Source organism: Crotalus tigris, unplaced genomic scaffold (assembly GCF_016545835.1).
Source record: "Crotalus tigris isolate CLP2741 ecotype Arizona unplaced genomic scaffold, ASM1654583v1 scf7180000024116.2146003, whole genome shotgun sequence".
In the NCBI taxonomy this organism is placed as follows: Eukaryota; Metazoa; Chordata; class Lepidosauria; order Squamata; family Viperidae; genus Crotalus; species Crotalus tigris.
Window position 1 is genome coordinate 1,423,505 of NW_024100393.1, and position 24,841 is coordinate 1,448,345.

General features: G+C 46.5%; 1 protein-coding gene across 4 annotated transcripts in view; it reads right to left on the bottom strand.

The window, feature by feature from the left end:
• Positions 1-24,841, bottom strand: part of FAM131A (family with sequence similarity 131 member A) — an 80,577-nt gene that overhangs the window by 15,206 nt on the left and 40,530 nt on the right. For 3 of the 4 annotated variants that reach the window (XM_039322572.1, XM_039322571.1, XM_039322575.1), the window contains 2 exons: positions 13,301-13,394; positions 7,636-7,818 (listed from right to left, as the gene is read on the bottom strand). In XM_039322572.1, coding sequence (XP_039178506.1) covers positions 7,636-7,818; positions 13,301-13,394 — 277 coding nt within the window. Of the gene's footprint in view, positions 1-7,635; positions 7,819-13,300; positions 13,395-18,189; positions 18,227-24,841 lie in introns of those variants that run through there. The other variant, XM_039322574.1, reaches the window with a different exon arrangement.

The following is a 24,841-nucleotide window of genomic DNA, read 5'->3' on the forward strand; positions in this document are numbered from 1 at the left end:
AGGAAGAGCGCGGCCGGGCGAGCAGGCAGGTGTCTTGCTTGGCTTTGGGGGGCACTTTTTTCAGTGCCATTGTAACTTCGAACAGTCACTAAATGAACTGTTGTAAGTCGAGGACTACCTGTACTTTATCACTTTTTCCCTTTTTTGGGGGGGTCATCAAGTTTTTGACACCTTGCTAGGCGACTGGTGGTACTCGGATATTGCCATATCCTAAAAGTGGTACAATGGGTGAAAAGGTTGAAAAGCCCTGGTCTAGAATCTCAGTGTTTCCCAAACTTGACAATTTTAAGGCATGTGGACTTCAACTCCCAGAATTCCACAGCCAGCGTTGCTGGCTGTGGAATTCTGGGAGTTGAAGTCTTCATGCCTTAAAATTGTCAAGTTTGGGAAACACTGGACTCTAGATAACCAGCAGGTGGCAGGAGACGTTGCCTAAAATTAACTCCCTCTAGTGGTGGTCTGGAGTTTTGCAAACTTGCTGCCAGCAGCATAATAAGCAAGAAACCCAACTGGTAACATCTCTTTTTCTGGAGCCTGGTCCAACCACAATCAAGATTAACAGGCAAGAATGAATAAACTTACATAAAAGCAATAAAACAATACCTATCATGTTTTATTGACAATATGTTTATGTTGTAAATCTCCTGGGTTTCAGAATATAGGAGAATTCATTGTCTTTAAGCACCATCTTGCAGAAAGATTTTCTGGATTCACACAATACCCTGAGAGTAGACTAAACAAAGAACCAAGGATTTGCCAGCCCATTAAGCACACATATCATTCGAACAAATAAGGTTAACATTTGCCAAACTTAGTATGTAGTGTATGCTCAGCCACTGGGGCTTAAACTGAGTGGGTTAAACAGGTTGTGTGAATGCAATCACTCGGCAAGCACTACTCAGCAAGCATTACCTGGCCTTGCACAACAGACTAGCTCAGTGCTCCTCAAAACCTGGCAAATTTAAGAGTTAAATTCCACACGTCTTAACATTGTCAAGTTTGAGAAACCCTGCACCAGACCGTGATCTCATATGTGGGCTGGGCTGGCATAACCAGCTGAGGCATAAAGTGCTAGACCAGGTTTAAACTAACCAAGTTCAGCATGTTAAAGTCCTGAACTGACCTGGTGATGATGGTTAACGCATCAGGCTAGAAACCAGGAGACCATGAGTTCTAGTCCTGCCTAAGGCATGATGGCCGGTTGAGTGACTTTGGACCAATCACCAGGAGACGGTGAGTTCTAATCCCACCTTAGGCATGAAGGCTGGCTGGGTGACTTTGGGCCAGTCATTCTCTCGCAGCTCAACCCACCTCACAGGTGGAGAAAGGGGTATTAGGTGTGTTTGCTGTCGTGAGTTTATTTACAAACAGAAATAAAGCTTGGATAAAATCAAGTAAATAAACGAGCACAATTCAAGCACGTCTTTAAGAGGCAAGAAGCAGAGCTGCTTTCAAATGAGAAGCAGAGCTGCTTTCAAATGTCTTTAAGAGGCAAGAAGCAGAGCTGCTTTCCTCAAGGGACGGTCTACCTCGGTTTCAACTTCAGCAAGTTTAAGCAGTGTGGACTTCAACTCCCAGAATTCCCCAGCTAGCTGGCTGGGGAATTCTGGGAACTGAAGTCCACAGAGCTAAAAGTTGCTGATGTTCAGAAACACTGCCCTACTCTCATAAAGCCTGGGCCAGGGGTCGGATCTGCCTTCTCCATCCTGTCCTTATTTATCCCATGGAATGGCTGTCCTCTTCTCCCCTCAGCTGACAAGCTGTCAAAACGCAAACAGTTCAGCCATTAAAGCCTACGCACAGCTTGGGCGACGGCCATAACCCCCAGTTACTTTTGCTTCACAAAGCGGAATTTCTTCTCCACGAAATCACTTGCGTAGGCCTTGCCAGGACCAAAGTCTTGGCTTCAGTGGAGGAGGCAACATCGCTCCCCTGCTTCAGCTTAAGAAGAGCAGAGTTAGGAGAGAGTTAAATCCTTCGCTGGCTTTTCCCCTGAGTTTTGAAGTGACTCAGATGCTAGCCTTGGTGAAGCTCAGCCACATAAGGACAAGCCAGCCTCTTTAGAATAACAGAACGACAGAGCTGGAAGGGATCTGGGAGGCCCTGTAGTCTGACCCCCTGCTCAAGCAGAAGAGCCTATACCAGGGGTCTTCAAACTTGGCCCTTTTATGACTTGTGGACTTCAACTCCCAGAATTCCTCAGCCACAAGTCATAAAAGGGCCAAGTTTAAAGATCCCTGACCTATACTATTTCAGACAATTGGATTGCAAGGTGATCAAACCGGTCAGTCCTAGAGGAGATCAACCCTGACTGCTCTTTAGAAGGCCAGATCCTGAAGTTGAAACTTGAGTACTTTGGCCACCTAATGAGAAGGAAGGACTGACTGGAGAAGAGCCTCATGCTGGGAAAGATGGAGGGCAATAGAAGAAGGGGACGACAGAGAATGAGGTGGCTGGATGGAGTCACTGAAGCAGTAGGCTTGAGCTAAGCTAAGCTAAGATAAGATAAGATAAGATAAGATAAGATAAGATAAGATAGCTTTTATTGTCATTTTTTTACTGTGGGCACAACAGCACACATCAAAAATGAAATTTAGTTGCCCATTCTCAAAGTGAAACACATACATGACACACACCTAAACATACTATGAACAACATATATACAGACCCACACCCCTACATATATATAACAAATAAATATTAAAAACTGTCCATCTTGAATATATAACGGAAGGAGGAAGCTTGAGAGTTCACAAGGTTAATGCTGTATGGAATGAAACTATGGCTGAATCTAGATGTTCTGCTACAGATACCACAAAGCCTCCTCCCAGAATGTAACAAGGAAAATAGGTCGTGAAGAGGATGTGTAGTGTCCCAGATAATCTTGCAGACTCCAGAAGATGGTAGAGGACAGGAAGGCCAGGAGGAACATTATCCATGGGATCGCGGTGGGTCAGACATGACTTCGCAACTAACAACAACAATCTCTTCTTTAAAAATCTCCAGTGATAAAGCACCCACAGCCTCTGGAGGCAAGTCATTCCACAGATTAATTCTTCTGTCAAGAAATTTCTCCTTATTTCTAAGTTGGTTCCCTTCTTGATTAGTTCCCATCCGTTGCTTCTTATCCTGCCTCCAGGTACTTTGGAGAATAGCTTGACCCCTTCTTCTTTGTGGCAGCCCTTCAAATACTGGAACGTTGCTATCATGTCAAGTTCAGCTTGCACACACACACACACAGAGAGAGAGGCAGTGAGGAAGAGGGACAGAGCTGGTCCAAAATATAGGACCTTCGAATCCCCTATACCCCACATATCCAAAGGCACCAACCTATTTAAAAAAAAATGGTGATTCAAGAGAAGAAACATCTCTCCAGGCACCTGGTGACATTGCTCCATCTCTCTGGGTGCCAATCGTTCAAACGTCGCCCAGAGCAGACGAGACAACCGCAATGCAAACAAACCCCAGGGATGAAATTGACAGCTTTGCCCGGTGCCCAAAACCTGGTTGATTTTTCAGGTTCTTTTTAGAAAGGCAAGTGTCATTTTAATTGCCATGTGGTTTTGGTTGCCAAGCTGCGGCTTCCAAAGAGAGGCTTAAAAATAATGTAAAACAGCCTCACTCTTGGAAGTAAGATATTGAAATGAGGGAAAAAGAAGCGTGTGAATACACCACGGCATAAATAAGATTCCTCAGAGCCTCTGGGGAAGGGGCTTTTAAAAAAATAATCATGGAGCAGCTCACTCATTTTTGTTCAGTTTGTTCAGCTCCAAAGATGGGGAAAAAACCCACATGGGCTTGGATGGCCTATAGACTTTACAATGCCTTGGTAAGGCCACACTTGGAACACTGCATCCAGTTTTGGTCACCACAATGTAAAAAAAGATGTTGAAACTCTAGAAAGAGTGCAGAGAAGGGCAACAAAGATGATTAGGGGACTGAAGGCTAAAGCATATATGGAACGGCTGCTGGAATTGGGTATGTCTAGTTTAATGAAGAGAAGGACGAGGGGGGACATGATAGCAGTCTTCCAATATCTCAGGGGCTGCCCCAAAGAAGAGAATGAGTCAACCTATTCTCCAAAGCACCTGAAGGCAGGACAAGAAGCAATGGATGGAAACTAATCAAGGAGAGAAGCAACCTAGAACTAAGGAGAAACTTCCTGACCGTTAGAACAATTAACCAGTGGAACAACCTGCCTCCAGAAGCGGTGAATGCTCCAACACTGGAAGTTTTTAAGAAGAGACTGGACAGCCATTTGTCTGAAATGGTATAGGGTTTCCTGCCTGAGCAGGGGATTGGACTAGATGACCTCCAAGGTCCCTTCCAACTTTTTATTGTTGTTGTTGTTGTTGTTGTTAATACTATTGAGTAGTTTATGGCTCAGTGGATTGTGGGAACCCACCCTTGTCTTTGTAGGGTGTGTGAACTAGATTTAAGCATATGGTTAATGTACTTAGGTACAGGATTTTATAACAAAGAGGATGTCCATAGGAAAGGAAAGGGGCTGTTAAGTTAAGTCCATGCAGAGAGTGGTAAGGACAGCCGAGAAGTTCATAGGAAGTTCACTCCCCAGTATGCAGGATGCTGCTTGTAAGCGCTATGTGCTTAGAGCTCAAAGCATTGTTAGAGACCCCACACACCCACTTTACGGTCTGTTTCTGTTGCTCCCCTCTGGAAGGAAGTTTAGAAGTATTTGTAGCAGGACTCCTTCTTATGCAGAGGCAATTTTATCTGGCCCCATGGTGAGGCAAAGGCCTGGAATAGCCCATCTATTGGGGAATTTACAGAAAAAGCAAAACACACATCACGACAACACAACAAATACAATCCGTCACAATGACATTATAGTACAAACAACCTGTTTCTAATCTAGTAGCCCCCTAGATCTTTTGCTGGTCTGTGAGTCTCTTTGTCCTCAAGCATAACCAGTATTCATGCAAGTCAGAGATGGAGAACTATGGCCCCCTTTATGACTTGTGGACTTCAATTCCCAGCATTCCCGTGCTGTTCTCAGTAATTCTGGGAGTTGAAGTCCGCAGGTCATAAAAGGGCCATTGTCCTATTTTTGCTATGTACACAAATTATACGCTGGAGGCAAGACAGCTGTTGTTCCCCACCCCTGATGTAAGTGAATGAAGTTACATGCACCATGGTTTCAACCAAGCTAAAATGGAAAACTTTGGGTTCCAGTAAGAAGTTAACTATCTGAGTTGTCTGAAGGGAAGCAAAGAGGTCTGTTTGTGTGAAACTTTAGCATCTGGGCTGGTGATTCCCTTGATTTTAATGTAAGGTTTTCCTATGCATATTTATTTCTATTTGCAAGCAAGTTCCCCTGTTATTCATCAGGAACCACTTAGAAACAAGCCGTAGCTAGGAATCAGTCTTAATGAACTCATTAAGTCTTAATGAACTCACTCCCTACACTTACTTCTACTAGGATCTGATTAAGGTAGCAAATGAGCAGTGGGGAACATTTATAAAATATCCAGACAAAATCCAATTAAACTATCATGAAGCTGACCTCCAAACACCAGCCTGGAATTCATTTCTCCATTGGTTTTGTTTCCAGCTCATTCCCTCGGCACCAGCCCACTTTGTGAGCAATTTACAAAGCATATGTGAACCTCAGTGAGGTTACATTCCCCCCCCAAAAAAAAAACAGGCACCATAACAGAAGTATTTCTGAAGTATGGGTTTATACCATTTGGAGGGGCTGAAGGGAAGGTTTTAAGGGTGGCGACTGCAGCCAAATCGCTCCTTAGCAGGTTGCCATGTCCATTTCCACCTTTAAAACTCTCACCGAAGGACCCTTAAAAATGGATGTGTCCCTTCTGGGGATGTCATCAAATACCTCCTGAACTTCTCCAGAAGATCTGAATGTCAATGCTGCTAACGTTGGATGTTCTTGCTTTGACAAAATATGAAGAGGCAGCCGCTCTCTGTATAAGCTATGTGAGTTAAATTGGATGATGCTAGGACATGGTCGAACGACCATTTCACAGGGGTCGCCAAACAATGCAGTCCGCCATTTTTTCCCCCTTTTCCTTAGCTGTGCTACTCCCTTTTATTCTATTGGCTTTTGGAAGCCAATAGAATAGACTCTCTTGAATAGAGTCCAATTTTATCGGCTTTCAAAAGCCAATAGGCATTGTCCAGGCTGTCTCTGCCCTGCTGAGCCCGCCAAAAGTCCCATTCTGCAAACAGTGCTGCACCAGTTGAGTAGTCCTCGACTTATGACCGGTTGAGTAGACTGGTTGGGGGTCGCGGCATTAAAAAGGTTGAGAACCACTGTGCTAGGAGGAGAGGAGAAAGAATGTGTGTGCGGGATTAGTTAAGATAAGAAAGGATGGCTACAGAACAGAAGGGAAACTTTGCCCTTCAAACTGATTGGAGAACAGTGATTTATGACTGCTAATTGGAGGAGGGAATTGTGCTTGAATATTATGTGCTCAGGGGAAATGAATTCAGATCTTGGCATCCCCCATGTTCATGCCGAAGGGTGCTGTACTAATAAAGAGATTTTAAGATAAACAATGCCTCCAGGTTCTTTGAAGTATTTCCCTAATCCGAACCATGACACTGAAGGATGAGAGGATTCCATGATCTCAGCAGTTCAATAGCTGCAAATTCACCAGTTTAGCAATAGATCCCTGTATCCCATGAGCATAAAAGAAAATTGGCTTAATCAAATAAGCAACGGTTAACTTAACCATGAGTAAGAATGTCAAGGTGAGCACAACCCATGTTGCCTGTAAATCACACCATCTGCCTCCCACTGCTTAGTAGAGGTGGGTCTTTCCCCCAAATGCACCACAAAGAGAGAGAGAGAGAGAGAGAGAGAGAGGGAGGGAGGGAGGGAGGGAGAGAGAGAGAGAGAGAGAGAGAGAGAGAGAGAGAGAGAGAGAGAGAGAACACTCTTTCTTTGCTTGCATTTAGTATCAACCTTGGCACGTGCAACTCAGATCTGGCATTAGGTTGCTGGCATAGACTAGACCAGAGTTTCTCAACCATGACAACATGGAGATGAGTGGACTTCAACTCCCAGAATTCCCAACTAACATGCTGGCTGTGGCATTCTGGGAATTGAAATCCATACATGCTGGTTATGGAATTCTGGGAGTTGAAGTCCACAGACGCTGATTGTGGAATTCTGGGAGTTGAAGTCCACAGATGCTTACTGTGGAATTCTGGGAGCTGAAGTCCACGCATGTTGGCTATGGAATTCTGGGAACTGAACTACACACATGCTGGCTGTGGAATTCTGAGAGCTGAAGTCCATGCTTGCTGGCTGTGGAATTCTGGGAATTGAAATCCATACATGCTGGTGTGGAATTCTGGGAGTTGAAGTGCACGCTTGCTGGCTGTGGAATTCTGGGAATTGAAGTCTAGGCACGTTGGCTGTGGAATTCTGGGAGCTGAAGTCCACAGATGCTGACTGTGGAATTCTGAGAACTGAAGTCCACGCATATTGGCTGTGGAATTCGGGGAACTGAAGTCCATGCATGCTGGCTGTGGAACTCTGGGAGTTGAAGTCCACCCATCTTAATTGAGAAACACTGATTTAGCCTAACCTAAGGCATCTCCTGAGAGAGCTCCTGCCCCCACCTGTTCTCCCCTCCCTCGCAGTCCCACCTGCAGCAAACCTGGCCTCCTGCTCTCCTTCACTAAGATCCGAATAAGAGTTGAAAGTGCTTTCCAGGGTGGCAGGAGAATCGATGGGCTTGCACCATCCCTTCCACTCGATCAGGTGGGCCACCCTGCCTTGCGCCATAGCGGTGGGCTTGGTCACATGGTCCTTCACCACCTGGGAAATACCTGCAACCGAACAGTCAGAGTTAGCTGGAGGTGCCCTCAGGTCGCTGAGAGGGTCCCCCTTTCCGCTTTCAGGACTCCCCCCAACCTGTGAAGGATCCTGGCAACGACCGAACTAAGGCACTTGACATTTCGACACAGACTGAACTTATTTCATGTTCTTAGGAACATTCGTTCTTCTAAAAGAGCTAAACCTCTGATTCGTGGCTTGTTTTAGCCTTCCTTCATCCCTTCCGTGCAACTGACCTGACCTTTGTTAATTAAAATACGCTTTGTTTCGGCATGCATTCATATGTTTAATGTTTTCCTATTTGCAACGTGGGCAGAGAGCATTTGCTGCAAAGGAGGAAAAGCCGCTTAATTTATTAGGCTGTGGAGAAACAGGCTTTAGAGCACTGTTTTTCAGTCATGGCAACTGAAAGACGGGTGAACTTCAACTCCCAGAATTCATGTTTGCTGGAGAATTCTGGGAGTGGAAGCCCACACATCTTCCAGTTGCCAAAGTTGAAAAATACTGCTTTAGACTAGAGGTATATGGATCAGGTTGACCTACCAATGGGGTAGTCAAAAGATTGCAGTAAGAGAAACAAAGCAACAGTAGCAGGCTGAAACAAATACATATAGGTACTTAAAACTTTAAATTGCTACAAATAAACACAATGGTACAATACAATTCAAAAGCTTTATAAATGAGGGCATCAACCATGAAACTATCTGGATTTTTTGAGCCACACACCCGGTTTCTAAGGCCAAATATGATGTTCTCCAAATCTGCAACCAATTCTGGTCGTCATACTACAAAACAGATGTTGAGACTTTGGAAGAAGTTCAGAGAAGAGCAACTAAGCTGATCAAAGGCCTGGAGGCTAAAACACATGAAGAACGGCTGCAGGACTTGGGTTTGGTTAGTCTAAAGAAAAGAAGACATGATAGCAGTGTTCCAGTATTTGAGGGGCTGCCAGAAAGAAGAGGAGGTCACATTATTCTCCAAAACACCAGGGGCAGGACAAGAAACAATGGTTGGAAACTGACCAAAGAGAGAAGCAACCTGAATTAAGGAGAAAGTTCCTGATAGTGAGGACAATTAACCAGTGGAACAGCTTGCCTCCAGAAATCGTGGTTGCTTCATTACTGGAGGTCTTTAAGAAGAGACTGGACAGTCACTTGTCTGAAATGGTACAGGTCAGTGGTGGCGAACCTATGGCACGCGTGCCAGAGGGGGCACTCGGAGCCCTCTCTGTGGGCACACATGCCATTGCCGCAGCTTTGCCTCCCCCCATGACCCCCTCACCAGCAGCCCCCCTGGAAGAGAATCGCCCCCGAGTGTGGCCCACACGGAGCAGTGCAGGCAAGGACATGGCAGCCATGCAGCACAGACAAGACTCTGTCCTCACGCCCCATCCCGCACAGTTGATGCTGCAGGGTGTGGGCAGAGGGCGTGGCCACCATGGCGCTGCTGGGCTGCCTGGACGATCTGTGGCGGGCCCTGGAGGCAGTGAGTGGCCCTGCAGGCAGACAGGGTGGGGGGCGAAGCAGAGGCAGGGCCGGTTTTTGGGCACTCAGTCTCTAAAAGGTTCGCCATCACTGGTATAGGTTCTCCTGCTTGAGCAGGGGGCTGGACTAGAAAACCTCCAAGGTCCGTTCCAGATTCTATTCTATTCTATTCTATTCTATTCTATTCTATTCTATTCTATTCTAGTAATAGTAGTAAAGTTGGAAGGGACTTTGGAGGTCATCTAGTCCAACCCCCTGCTCAGGCAGGAAACCCTACACCATTTCGGACAAATGGCTGTCCAGTCTCTTCTTAAAAACTTCCAGTGTTGGAGCATTTACTGCTTCTGGAGGCAGGCTGTTCCACTGATTAATTGTTCTCACTGTCAGGAAGTTTCTCCTTAGTTCTAGGTTGCTTCTCTCCTTGATTAGTTTCCATCCGTTGCTTCTTGTCCTGCCTTCAGGTGCTTTGGAGAATAGCTTGACCCCCTCTTCTTTATGGCAGCCCCTGAGATATTGGAATACTGCTATCATGTCCCCCTTTGTCCTTCTCTTCGTTAAACTAGACATACCCAATTCTAGCAACCGTTCCTTATATGTTTTAGCCTCCAGTCCCCTAATCATCTTTGTTGCTCTTCTCTGTACTCTTTCTAGAGTCTCAACATCTTTTTTACATCGTGGTGACCAAAACTGGATGCAGTATTCCAAGTGTGGCCTTACCAAGGCATTGAAGAGTGGTATTAATACTTCATGTGATCTTGATTCTATCCCTCTGTTAATGCAGCCTAGCACTGTGTTGGCCTTTTTGGCAGCTGCAGCACACTGCTGGCTCATATTTAGGTGATTGTCTACTAGGACTCCAAGGTCCCTCTCACAGTTACTACTATTGAGCATGGTGCCACCTATGCTGTACTTGTGCATTTGGTTTTTCTTGTCTAAATGTAGAACCTTGCTTTTTTCACCATTGAATTTCATTTTGTTAGTTAGTGCCAGTGTTCAAGTCTGTCCAGGTCTTTCTGTATCTTAAGCCTGTCTTCTGGAGTGTTAGCTATTCCTGCCAGCTTGGTGTCGTCTGCAAATTTGATGAGTTCCCCATCTATCCCTTCATCCAAATTGTTGATGAAGATGTTGAAGAGTACTATTCTATTCTATTCTATTCTATTCTATTCTATTCTATTCTATTCTATTCTATTCTATTCTATTCTATTCTATTCTATTCTATATTCCAGAATATTTTCCAGTGCCCTTTTGGAGTGTCCTCTTCGTTTTGCTATTCGAGCCAGCCTTCATTCTTGGCAGCTTTATGGACACATGCATTCAGTTTTCTTAGCAAGATTTTCAGAAGTCGCTTGCCCTTGAAGTCTTCTTTCTAAGGCTCACAGAGGGAGTGATTGTCCCAAACTCTTCCAACTGGCTTCGTGCCTAAGGCAAAACTCAATAAAACTTCCTGGTTTCCAGTCCGTCAGTCACAACACTAAATTAGCTCTCCTTCTGAGGGCCACGGCATGTGGGCCCCGTTATACAGGTAGCGCTCGGCTTACGACCACAATTGAGCCCAAAATGTATGTTGTTAAGTGAGACACTTGTTAAGGGAGTTTGGCCCCATTTTACGACCTGTCTTGCCACGGTGGTTAAGGGAGTCATTGCAGTTGTTAAGTTAGCAACACAACTATTAAATGCATTGACATGGCTTGTCAGAAGGTCGCAAAAGGGGATCACATGACCCCAGGGACACAGCAACCGTTATAAGTATGGACCAGTTGCCAAGCATCTGAATTTTGATCACGTGACCATGGGGATGCCGCATCAAGTATGAAAAACGGTCCTAAGTCCCTTTTTTCAGGGCCGTTGTAACTTCGAACGGTCACTAAATGAACTGTCGTACGTCAAAGACTACCTGCATTGTTTTATATGCACGAACTCTTTCAAATGAAGGCAACTGCATCTTTTTACAATGAGTTTATGGGACTCATGCGGTTTCTTCCCACACTAATTTTTTTTTTCCTATGTTCTTTCCAATTCTTATGCTTACCTATTACTGGATGCCTTATTTCCCTGAGGTAACGGGGCAGGATACGTTCTTTTTCTTTCTTTTCTTTTTTAAAGAAACGTTTTATTGATTTTTTTACAGTAACAATCCTTAGTGCCTAGTGTACAGTGTGTTGTCTTGGTTCATATATTTTGAAAAAAAAACCCACAATCAATAGTAGTTAATTAACAGTCAATAATAATTAATTTTTTGTAATTCCATAATTAGTATATTAATTAATAGTGTATTTCTTCCCTTCTCCCAATAATATTCTCCCTTCTTCAACCTTAAACAAATATACTCTTAATATTTTCAGTGCATAAATGGTTAAATATAAACATTTTTTTCATGTTTGTACAAATAATAATGTCCATTTAGGACATTTTCTCTTATCAACTTGTGTTATTTTTCTAAAAATCATCTTATTAGTTTGCCATATATCCTATTCTCACAGTTCTTAACTTAATTTCCCCATAATATTCAAACAATTCTTATCAGTCCTAATTTGCTCAATATGAATCATCTAAATATCCAGGTTTTCCATTTAGATGCACCCTCCCAATGTTCTATTTAATGCGTTATAAAAATACTATACTGTTTATCTATCTTACGACATCTGCCTCTAACACAGTGGTTCTCAACCTGTGGGTCAGGACCCCATTTGGGGTCGAACGACCATTTCACAGGGGTCACCAAACAACACAGTCCGCCATTTCCCCCTTTTCCTTAGCTGTGCTACTCCCTTTTATTCTATTGGCTTTTGAAAGCCAATAGAATAGACTCTCTTGAATAGAGTCTAATTCTATTGGCTTTCAAAAGCCAATAGGAATTGTCCAGGCTGTCTCTGCCCTGCTGAGCCCGCCAAAAGTCCCATTCTGCAAACGGTGCTGCACCAGTTGAGTAGTCCTCGACTTACGACCGGTTGAGTAGTCCTCGACTTACGACCGGTTGGGGGTCGCAGCATTAAAAAGGTTGAGAACCACTGCTCTAACATCTTCTCTGATCAGTTTATATTTCACTAACATTTGTAAAAGTTAATTTGTTAAATCGCTATATCTTTTATACATTCTTCTTTACCAATCCATTTTTTCTTTGAACTGTCTTTGTTGTGCAAAAAGCAAACGCAGGCCCTTTGTTCCCGGTTTTCTCTCTGTTGCAGAGAGCGAATCCTTTTTATTGAAACGTTTCCAATAAATTGTCTTAAAATGATATTCCAACCTCAGTATGTTTAATTGGAGTCTAATATGCCAAGACAGAGCCCAACGCCAGATTGGACTATTAATACCCTTTCCGTTACACAGTGATAAGATAAACCATTGCAGTTAGTCCTCGACTTACAATAGTTCATTTAGCGACCGTTCAAAGTTACAACAGCACTGAAAAAAGTGATTTATGATCGCTTTTCAGAGTTACGACTCTTGCAGCATCCTCATGATCATGTGATTAAGATTCAGAGGCTTGGCAACTGGCTCATACTTACGACCGTGGCTTGTCCTGAGGTCATGTGATCCCCTTTGGTGACATTCTGACAAGCAAAGTCACTTAACCACTGGGTTAGTAATTCATCAACTGCAGCGATTCGCTTAACGACCGTGCCAAGTAAAATGGGGCAAAATTCACTTAGCCACTGTCTCGCTTTGCAACGGAAATTTGGCCTCCATTCTGGCTGTAAGTCGGGAGCTACACCTATGCCCTTTTACTAGTAAAATAAATCAATATCCAGATCGAATCTGAAGTTCATCTACGCGTAGCCACCGTGGCGAATCTGAAGCCTCTTTTACCAAATTCAGATTGGGTTCTACATCCTTGGGACTGGCTACTTCACTTACTCTTCAGTCATCAAATCTTGCCCAGATTTGCTCAGCCCACAATTCTTGGACTTGCACACAGCCCCCTTCTGAAACGATTGCTAAGGTTAAAACTCGCACAGTTGTGAGAACATGGCTGCCCTCTTCTACATCTTACCGTGCAAAGAAGATCGAGCGAGGGCTGCAATTTCCTGAATGGTGAGCGCTCGCCGGGACTTGGGTAGCATTTCGATGGTGTCTTCAACATTTACCTGTGGAAGAAAAGAAAGCAGAGGTCATTAAGATGGTACACTTAGAAACTCCCAGCTTGCCTCTAGCTCAGAGGTGGGGAACGATGACCCCTTGATGACTTGTGGACTTCAACTCCCAGAATTCCTCAGCCAGCCATGCAATAATAGGCCAAGGGTCTCCAACCTTGGCAACTTTAAGACTTGTGGACTTCAACTCCCAGAATTCCTCAGCCAGCTTGCCTGGCTGAGGAATTCTGGGAGTTGAAGTCCACAAGTCATAAAAGGCCTCAAGTTTGAAGACCCCTGACCTACGTCAACCTATTCTTCAAAACCCCTGAAGGCAAAACAAGAATCAATGGATGGAAACCAATCAAGGAGAGAAGCAGCCTAGAACTAAGGACAAACTTCCTGACAGTAAGAATTGTTAAATCAGTAGAACGAATTCCTCAAGAAGTTGTGGGTGCTCCATCACTGGAGGTTTTTAAGAAAAGACTGGGCAGCCATTTGTCTGAAATAGTATAGGGTTTCCTGCTTGAGCAGGGAGTTGGACTAGAAGACCTCTAAGGTCCCTTCCAGATTCAGGAATTCTGGGAGTTGAAGTCCACAAATCATAAAAGGGCCAGTGTTCCCCATCCCTGCTCTAGCTGGATAGCTCAGCATGAACACGTTTGTGAAATAGTGTTGGGATTTGGATGGCTTTCCCTTAATAGTAAAATAGTAAAAAAAAATAATAATAATTGCAAGTCTTGCCTTCAAAACAATTCCAATTATGTTCCATCTCAGCTTATCAGCCAGCCTGCTAGTGAAAAACGGTGTGGGGTTATAGATTGGAGAAGACTGGTGTGGGAATTCAGCCCCCCCCCCCCAGAAAAGGAAATATGAAAAGGGCAGAAAAATATATTTCCTCAAAGGATCTTAAAGAGGCAGAAAAGCATGCCCAGTTTTCTTAATAGCCCCAAGTCTCCCTCTCCCAAGCAGAAACCAGCTCTGTACAAATGCAGATGTAAATAATCCAGGAAGGTTGGAAGCCCCCAGCTAGAAGATTAAGAAGACAAAGAAACCTAAAATCTACATACCGCACCCAAAGTCTAAGACAGGACATTAGGATTAACTCACAGATGCCAAAGGGCACACCCAGACTCAGGTCAGAATATATGACACAGGAAATACAAAGCCTCAAACAGGAACAGGAAACAACTCCAAACAAAAGGCTCCAGAGGGTATAAAAACCCACTCCTTACATGTGCTCTCTCTCTCTCTTTTTCTTCCAGAACCATCTTTCTGCCTAGCTCTCCTCTTCAATAAACTGCAACCTTCTTTCTAAAGCAGTCGCTGTGTTGTTTCTCTCCAGCTTGGACTGAATCACGATGAAGACTTTTCCTTCAACACTGGGAAGGCCCATAGTCAAGTCTATCTTCACCGTGGAAGCTCATTGGCTGAATTTGGACTTCTCTCACATTTAAGCCATCCAATCCCAGCAGAGTTCCTTGTCTTGGCTAGATTACAGGTAGTCAAATTTAACAACAGCACTGAAAAAAATGACGAGAATTTTTCACACCATTGCAGCATCCTCATGGTCACATGATCAAGATTCAGATGCTTGGCATGTAGTTATGACGGTCGCTGTGCCCTGGGGTCATGTGATCCCCTTTTGCGACCCTCTGACAAGCAAAGTCAATGGGGGAAGACGGGTTCACTTAACAGCTCATGAAACTGGGTCGGTCACGTGATGACCTGCTTCACGACTGTCATGACTTACAGCCAGTGGTGGGATTCAGCCGGTTTGCACCACTTTGGCAGAACCGGTAGCTAATTTTTTGTTGCCCAGGCCCAGAATGGACTTCTGGAAGCGGCATCCACACAGAGAACCAGTTGTTTACCTATTTGAATCCCACAACTGCTTACAACCGTAATTTTCAGCTTCCATTACGGTGGTAAGTCAAGGACTACCCATAACCATTTGCCCTTGGCAATATTCTCTTTTGAGATCAGGCTCATTCTAAGAATAAGTTTGACACCTTTCTCTCCCACTTTGATCAGCCTCCCTCCAGTTGTCTTTTTCTCTCTCCTCTTAACTCCAAACGGGATCACCTTCTGAAGGGCAGCTGCAGAAGAAAAGAAGAAGGACCGTGACGTTCTTTATTGAATCCCACAGGCTTGGGATCAAGCTCAACAAAAGATGATTCCTTGCCAAGCAATAAATACAGCGTGACGGCTGCGCATGAAATGGGGGAAGTCAAACCATCACCTGCTCTGCCTTCCCAGGCAAGCAAGAGGATTAATGCATAGAAAAAAGTGGGTTCAGACCATCCGGGTCCATTTGAGATTGGCTAGCTTTAACTTGGTTTGGTGGATTCTTTTTAGCAGTTTTGAATGTTGTGCAAGGCCAGGCTGAAAGTCACCTGCAGGGATTTGATGCTTCATTCATTCAGAATAACTGAATAACGGAGCTGGAAGAGACCTTGGAGGTCATCTAATCCAACTCCCTGCTCAGGCAGGAAACCCTATACCATTTCGGACAAATGGCTGTCCAGTCTCTTCTTAAAAACTTCCAGTGTTGGAGCATTCACCGCTTCTGGAGGCAGGTTGTTCCACTGGTTGATTGTTCTAACTGTCAGGAAGTTTCTCCTTAGTTCTAGGTTGCTTCTCTCCTTGATGAGTTTCCATCCGTTGCTTCTTGTCCTGCCTTCAGGCGCTTTGGAGAATAGCTTGACTCCCTCTTCTTTGTGGCAGCCCCTGAGATATTGGAACACTGCTATCATGTCCCCCTCGTCCTTCTCTTCATTAAACTAGACATACCCAATTCCAGGAATAGTTCTTTATATGTTTTAGCCTCCAGTCCCCTAATCATCTCTGTTGCTCTTCTCTGTACTCTTTCTAGAGTCTCAACATCTTTTTTACATCGTGGTGGCCAAAACTGGATGCTCTATTCCAAGCGTTTTTGTCACCATGATGTAAAAAAGATATTGAGACTCTAGAAAAGAGTACAGAGAAGAGCAACAAAGATGATTAGGGGACTAAGGAGTGGGATTCAAATAGGTGAACAACAAGTTCTCTGTATGGATGCTGCTTCTGGAAGTCCGTTTTGGGCCTGGGCAACAAAAAATTGGCTACCGGTTCTGCCGAAGTGGTGCAAACTGGCTGAATCCTACCACAGGAAGGAAGGAAAGAAGGAAGGAAGGAAGGAAGGAAGGAAGGAAGGAAGGAAGGGAGGGAGGGAGGGAGGGAGGGAGGGAGGGAGGGAGCGAGGGAGGGACGGGGGATTCAAATAGGTGAACAACCAGTTCTCTGTGTGGATGCCATTTCCGGAAGTCCATTCTGGGCCTGGGCAACAAAAAATTGGCTACCGGTTCTGCTGAACCGGCTCAATCCCACCACTGGTTTTGCCCCCTCAGTTCGTCAGTTCCTTTTTCTCAAAACCCCGAGATCAGCTGAGAGACGTTTTGTCTTCTTGTAAACGTTGTGATACTATTGTGTCTCAAAGGTCTCAGTTGAGAAATTGACAGATTATACATTTCCGGGAAGGATTTCTTTCAAAACACCTTCTTCGCTCCTTTCCAGTCGGCTGTATAGAAATATTATGAATATAACGGAGAGCTAGGCACTTTCCGTTCTTCCCTGCCTTATGAATTATTTGCCCATACTTTGAATTTTTAAAGTCTTTTTTTTTTTTCCCTACGATTTACTTCTGGGCTATTTCTTTCCTTGGATGCTAATCGCTCTGCTTTCCAAAAAGCCCCTGTGCCTTGACCTCCCTATAATAGGGATTTGGGAACCAGAAAAATAAAAATAAAAATGAGGGTGAAGAAACACCAGCTGTGACTTTACTGTGTTGATTGTTTCCGTAATTCGTTTACAGGATCGTAAAATGTATTAGATGCCAGTATAAAAGAGAATAAACGTGGGTGGGCATAAAACTTTAGAGAGTTCGGTGTACAGCAACAGATGGCAAATGGGGAAGGAATACAGCGTTTATTAGAGATTATGTTCCTTTTTTTATTTCTACCCTCAGTGGTGGTAGGGGAGTGCTATTACAAGTAGTCCTGACTTACAACCACAAATGAACCCAAAAGTTCTGCCGTTAAGTGAGACATTTGTTCAGTGAGTTTTGCCCCATTTTACGACCTTTCGTGCCACAGTCGTTAAGCGAATCAATGTGGTTGATAAGTTACTATCCCGGTGGTTAAGTGAATCTGGCTTCCCCCATTGGCTTTCCTTGTCAGAATGTCGCCAAAGGGGATCCCATGACCTCAGGACAAAGCCACGGTCATAAGTATGAGCCAGTTGCCAAGCCTCTGAATCTTAATCACATGATCCTGAGGATGCTGCAAGAGTCGTAACTCTGAAAAGCGGTCATCAGTCATTTTTTTTCAGTGCCGTTGTAACTCTGAACGGTCACTAAACGAACTGTTGTAAGTCGAGGACTCCCTGTACTGGTGTGATCAAAATGCCGCCATCTACACTCCTGTTTCTCAACCTTGGTGTTATGTCCCGAGCCTTTGCAAACGGCTCGGGCGTTTGCAGGCAGTCCCGGGCAGGTGCAAAGCTGCCCGGGACCAGACAGGCTGTCGCCAGCGCCGTGCGCATGCGCGGGTGCTGGCGCGGGAAAAGTAACCCATTACCCGGGAGTTGCCTATATAAGAGGCTGTGAGGCGTTTGGGCGAGGCTGAAGCCATCTTCCTGTAAGCTGAACGCTGAATAAAAGAAACTGAGAACTCCAGCTGCTTCTCGTGTCTGTTTTCCCGCCACGGACTCAACACTGGCGACGAAGGTGGGATGCCTTGCACTACCTGGAAAGGAAGAAGTGTAAGCTTACCCAAGGAGTCCTGAGCGGCGAAAGAGGAACGGCGTCGACTCGGCAGCTGCCCGCCAATCCGGTGCGCATTCGGGGGTAGGCTGGCTGATAGACCCGTCTCCTGAAGATCCGAAGATGGCGAAAATCGGAAGGCTTTCGGAATTCGACGTCTCACATCCAGAGCGGTGGGAGTCCTACGTATCCAGAATGGAGAACTACTTCAAGGCAAACCAAGTGAGGGAAGATAGCTTGAAGGCGGCCACCCTGCTTTGCGTTTGCGGCCAAGACGCCTTCGAAATCGCAGAAAACCTTGCAGCACCTGTCCCAGTAGAGTCTGTAAGCTACGCAGACCTGAAGAAGCTGCTGAAAGAGCATTTCCACCCCAAGGTGTCCGTTATCTCATGGCGCCACACCTTCGAACAAAGGGATCAACGGCCCGGTGAGTCAGCCAAGGAATACATCGCCGCGTTACGGAAGGCCGCCAAGCCCTGCGAGTTCAAGGACCTCGAGGAACGACTGAGGGACCGATTCGTGTGCGGGTTAAGGCATCGCGAGCTACAACAGAGACTTTTCGCAAAGGAAGAATTATCCTTCCAAGACGCCTTAAGGGAAGTCACCGCAGAAGAAGCAGCAGGCGGCGCCGTCAAAAACATGCGGCCGATCAGAAACAGTGCAGAGGGTGCGTCCGTGCACCAGGAAGACGTCCGACGAAACTCCGAGGAGGATCCGGACGAGGAAGTCGACCGTCTACACCCCGCGAAGGAAGAGAACCAGAAGGGAAGCTCTTCGGCTCCGCTCAAGTGCATCGGCTGTGGAGGTCGCCACAGGAGAACCGACTGCAAGTTCCGCTCCGCTACCTGCCGGGCATGCGGTAAACAAGGGCACATTGCAGCTGTGTGCCTGGGCCGACGAAAGGCACAACCCCAAGAAGAACGCCTGAAGGGTACCAGATTCCCCAGCCAGAATAGGGTAGGTTTTTGCGCTTCGCGAAGAAGCATCTGTAGAACAGGCACACACAAGCCCATGAAGAAAAAGCTGTCACTCAACGTGAAGCTACAAGGGGTTCCATTATCTATGGAACTAGACACAGGGTCTGCCCTGTCCATCATTTCATTGCATACATTTAGGAAGATTTGTTCCAGAAGTGGGTCTAAGGCCAAGTTAAGGCCTTCTGATATTGTATTAACAGATTTTCAGAACTCAAGAGTGTGTGTTAAGGGGGAGGCCACCCTTAACGTGCAATACAAGAGTTTTGAAGGTCCACTAGACTTATTAGTAGTAGGGGGTGAACGAACGAGTCTCATAGGACTCGATTGGTTTGAGGCCCTGGGGATACACGTCACAGGACTCAACAGCTTACAAACACTCGACCTACAGGAAGTCTGCAAAGAATTTGCAGATGTTTTCAGCCCCCAGCTGGGCACATTCAAAGGACCACCTGTGTCCTTAAAGCTAGACCCCACTGTCACTCCCATTAGGATTAAAGCAAGAAGGGTCCCTTTTGCTTTAAAAAGTAAGATTGACACTGAACTAGACAAACTAATCCAACAGGGAATCCTAGAACCTGTTGATTCCAGCCCGTGGGAGACCCCCATTGTCACGCCTCTAAAGGCAAATGGGGACATTCGCATTTGTGCTGATTACAAATGCACACTCAATAAGGCATTGCAGCAACATGCCTATCCTGTTCCTGTGGTCAGTCACATCCTGGCCTCTCTCAAGGGGGGGCGTGTTTTTGCAAAGCTTGACCTAGCTCAAGCATATCAACAGCTGCCTGTTGATGATGATGCTGCCATAGCTCAGACCATTGTGACCCACAGGGGAGCCTTTAAAGTAAAAAGGCTACAGTTTGGAGTAAATGTCGCTCCTGGGATTTTCCAAAGCGTAATGGAAAACACACTACGAGGTATACCAGGGGTCTGCCCCTACTTTGACGATGTCTTGATTGCAGGAGACTCCACACACATTCTAGCTGAAAGGCTTAGGGCTGTCCTGTTAAGATTCAGGAAATCAGGCCTCAAGCTCAGAAAAGACAAATGCCAGATTGGGGTGCCTTCTACTGAATTTCTGGGATTCAAAATTGATGCTGCTGGGATTCATCCTGCTGAATCCAAACTAACTGCTATTTTAGATGCACCCAGGCCAAAGTCTAAGGCCGAACTTCAGGCCTTCCTAGGCCTCCTGAATTTCTACAATTCTTTTCTTCCACATAAAGCTAGTGTAGCTGAGCCTCTTCACAGGCTACTAGACAAACAGGCTGTGTGGCTGTGGTCACAAGCGCATGAGGCTTGCTTTAAAGAAGTCAAGGCCTTGCTCACTTCTAACAGTGTTCTTGCACATTTCAACGAGTCTCTCCCTGTGTGCATCGCTTGTGATGCGTCCCCCTACGGGGTTGGAGCTGTCCTGAGTCACCTCAGGTCTGATGGAACTCAGGTTCCTATTGCATACTACTCCAGAACACTGTCTTCTGCCGAGCGCAACTACGCTCAGATAGACAGGGAGGCTCTGGCTGTTGTTGCTGGAATTAAAAAATTCCACGATTTTCTATATGGCAGGCATTTCACGGTCTTCACTGACCATAAGCCTCTGCTGGGACTGTTTACCACACGTAAGCAGACTCCCCACATCATTTCCCCTAGAATGCTTAGGTGGTCTATTTTCTTGTCTGCATATGATTTTTCATTACTCCACAAGCCTGGGAAAGAAATGGCCATGCTGATGGCCTCAGTAGATTGCCTCTGCCAGTAGTAGAAGCTGACCCCGCGCCAGCTGTCAACATTCTATCAATCCAAGCCTTGCCCGAGCTCCCTCTTAGTGCCAGGGATGTTACCGCTGAAACAGGTACAGATCACACACTTTCACGTGTCCGCTCCTGGGTCCTGTCCGGGTGGCCTGAGCACTGCCCTAGTCCTGAGTTTCAGAGTTTCTGGTCCAAAAGGAACGAACTGTCCCTTTCTCAGGGTTGTCTGCTTTGGGGAAACAGAGTTGTCATTCCCACCTCAATGAGGACTAGGGTCTTAGAATCCCTCCACGAGGGTCATCCTGGCATTGTTCGTATGAAGGCTCTTGCACGAAGCCACTTGTGGTGGCCTGGTTTAGATAAAGATATTGAGGCTAAGGTACACGCATGCCACCTGTGCCAACGATCTCGCCCAGAGATGCCCCAAGCTCCTGTGCATAGATGGGAGGAAACACAGTCCCCATGGTCTAGGGTGCACATTGACTACGCTGGGCCCTTTCAGGGCCAGTTCTTCTTGGTCCTTGTTGACAGCCATTCAAAATGGCTTGAGGTTGTGCCTGTCTCATCCACCACCACTGCAAAGACTATTCAGGTACTGAGGGGGATTTTTGCTGCACACGGGCTGCCAGATGTCATTGTGTCCGACAACGGCCCTCAATTCACCTCCTCCGAATTCCAAGCTTTCTTACAGGCAAACCTGATTCGTCATGCCACATCTGCACCTTTTCACCCGTCCACCAACGGTATGGCTGAACGTATGGTGCGCATCGCAAAGGACGCCTTGAAGAGACTCACCTACGGGGACTGGCATCACAGGTTGGCTGACTTTCTCCTTTCTTATCGCACCACACCGTCCACTTCTACAGGGAGAAGTCCAGCTGAACTTCGTTGGGGGCGCCAACTTACTACTAGACTTGACCGGTTGCATCCGGACAGACTGCCTTCATCTACCTCACATCCTAGGGCACCTAGACAACTACTTGTGGGTGCCCCGGTTTGGGCTCGCAATTACGGGCCTGGTCATACATGGGTCCCCGCTTCTGTGTCCAGGATCACAGGTCCTCTCTCCTACGAGGTTGCCCTGGACAACGGTCGTGTCCTGCGTCGGCACATCGACCAACTTCGCTCTAGGCGAGACTTTTCTGCTGAGACTCCTGGGTCTTTTCCAGGGGGGGAGGGGGACCCTTTGGAGCAAAGGGAAGGGCAAGAGCTACTGCCCATTTCCACTGAGGGAGCCACAAACGGCTCGTCCCAAGGTTCTGCAATTGCTCCGAAAAGAAAGTCATGGAGCTTACCCACACAACAGGCACTCACGCCTACTCCAGCCAGGGAGTCACCCCGGGGGCATACTCACTTTCCACACACATCACACAGCACTCCAGCAACGGAGGATACCCGGGGGCATCCCAACAAATCATTCCCCGCAAGAGAACTGGCACACAATTCCCAAGGTTGGCCTGACCTTACCCCAAATCCTACAGGGGGTCAAACATACACAGAGTTAGTCGAGGAACCAAGTCCCGACTACAACAACCCTAGCACAAATCAGGGAACACCTGAGTTTTGGGAAAGTACAGAAACCCACACGAGCCCGAACACAGAATGGGGTTCAGGGAATGGACAGCCTCCTGACAGGTCTTGGACTGACCTAGGAGGTTCTACAGAGACGCCCAGCAGCGGCTATCACTTCAAGGGGCCTGAGGGTCTACAGCTAGGTAGGTCAACCAGGTCACAAAGTAACAGAAGCCCTGGCCTGACGAGCCCGGTGGGCAAGCAAGCAGGCCAGGCATCGGGGCACAGTCCTTGGAAGACACCAGGGCACAATAGAGAGAACAGGCTCACGCCTCCCTCCAGTCAGGGGACTTATGCCAGTAATCCAGAGCTAAGAAGGTCACAGAGAGCAAAGAAATCTCCCAAGTACCTAGAAGACTACATAACATTGCTGGCAAAGCAAAAGCCAGTAATCAGTGGGAGCACTGGGGAGCAAAATGTCATATAAAATAAATGTTGTATGTTGGTAGTAGTTTTAGCCCGGGGGAAAGGGGTGTTATGTCCCGAGCCTTTGCAAACGGCTCGGGCGTTTGCAGGCAGTCCCGGGCAGGTGCAAAGCTGCCCGGGACCAGACAGGCTGTCGCCAGCGCCGTGCGCATGCGCGGGTGCTGGCGCGGGAAAAGTAACCCATTTACCCGGGAGTTGCCTATATAAGAGGCTGCGAGGCGTTTGGGCGAGGCTGAAGCCATCTTCCTGTAAGCTGAACGCTGAATAAAAGAAACTGAGAACTCCAGCTGCTTCTCGTGTCTGTTTTCCCGCCACGGACTCAACACTTGGCATTGTTAAGATGGGTGGACTTCAACTCCCAGAATTCCCCAGCTCAGTTGTTTAACGTTCCCCCTTACAGGTAGCGTCTTGTTTTGAAACTTGTTTAGCAAAGAAGACTAGCATGTCAGGAAGAAAGTGTGATGGGAACTCCTTAAACTGAGCAGCTGGTTTTCTAGCTGCGGGGAATGGTTCTTTATATTCAGCGATGGCAGAGGTGATCTCAGAACTAAGCTATTTCTAGGTGCAGCAGACTAGAAACTTGCCCTGGAGCAGTTTCTCATCCGTGACAACATTAAGATGTGCGGATTCAACTCCCAGAATTCCCCAGCCAGAATTTGTTAGATGTTTATGCCTAAGGCAGGACTAGAACTCACGGTTTCCTAATACTCACCAAAAGTCACCCAGCTGGTTTTCATGCCTCAGGAGGCACTATAACTCACAGTCTCCTGATGACTGGCCAAAAATCACCCAGCCAGCTTTCATGCCTCAGGCAGCACTAGAACTCACAATCTATATAAGGCGCCAGACTAGAAACCAGGAGACTGTGAATTCTAGTCTTGCTTTAGGCATGGAAGCCAGCTGGGTGACTTTGGGCCAGTGAGTCTCCCTCAGCCCAACCCACCTCACAGGGCTGTGGTTGTGGGGGGGGGGTAGGGAGTATAAGGTATGTTTGAATTATTACAAAAATAACGATGGGATAAAAAATAAATGCAGATAAATAAAGGAACATCTTTACAAGTTGCTATTACAGACAGGAGTGTTGTTCTACGCAACATGTTTAATTACTGATCTAACCTACTGGCGGGGAGGGATTAGCACAACACGTTCAATCACAAAGGAACCCAGCAAGATGGATTCACACAACTTGTCCGTCTGCCCAAAGAAACACCCCTCCCCCCCCACCGAAAAAAATCTCTACCCAGATCTCTTGATCTGAGTGTCAAAGCGCTGTGTGGATGCAGCCTTGCACGTGGAACAGATGAAGGCACAGCGGTGATCAAGTGCCAGGGGGAAAGTTGGAGAGGCCTGAACAAATAGGAAAATCGTCCCCCACGCACAGTCACACCCCCGGACACATTTCTCCCTTACTTCTTTTTTTCCTGGGGGTGCCCTTTGCAAAATTGGAAAGAGCGTAAAGGAGGAAGATTACACCCTGCCCCCCAATGCACTAACCCAGCTTTCGGCTTGTCCCCAAGACCACCCCTTGCCTGCCCCCCCCCCGCAGTGAGACAGGAAGTGGGGGGTGCTGATGGTACAGAGAAAGCCGCATCCATCATGGATACCACTCTGGAGGGCATCTTGATTGAGGTGGGGGTACCCTCTTTCTCTCCACCTGCCCCTTCTTGGGGAACAGCCACGGGGGCCTTCCTTCTCGAACGAGTCTTCTTCTGCAGGCTTACCTTGGCCCCTTCCCACATCTTGGCCCCTTCCCACATCGCAGCAGCCCTCCTGACTTGAAGCTGGGGGCTTCCCCCCCCCCGAAGCCGATCGGGGCTGGTAGCTTGCAACAAGGTGTATTTCCATGGCAACCAGTCATCACGGACCAATTTCTTCCAGGATACAGGCCGGGCTGTTTACTGACGTCAGTGCAGAACAAGTAGGAGTGATAACACG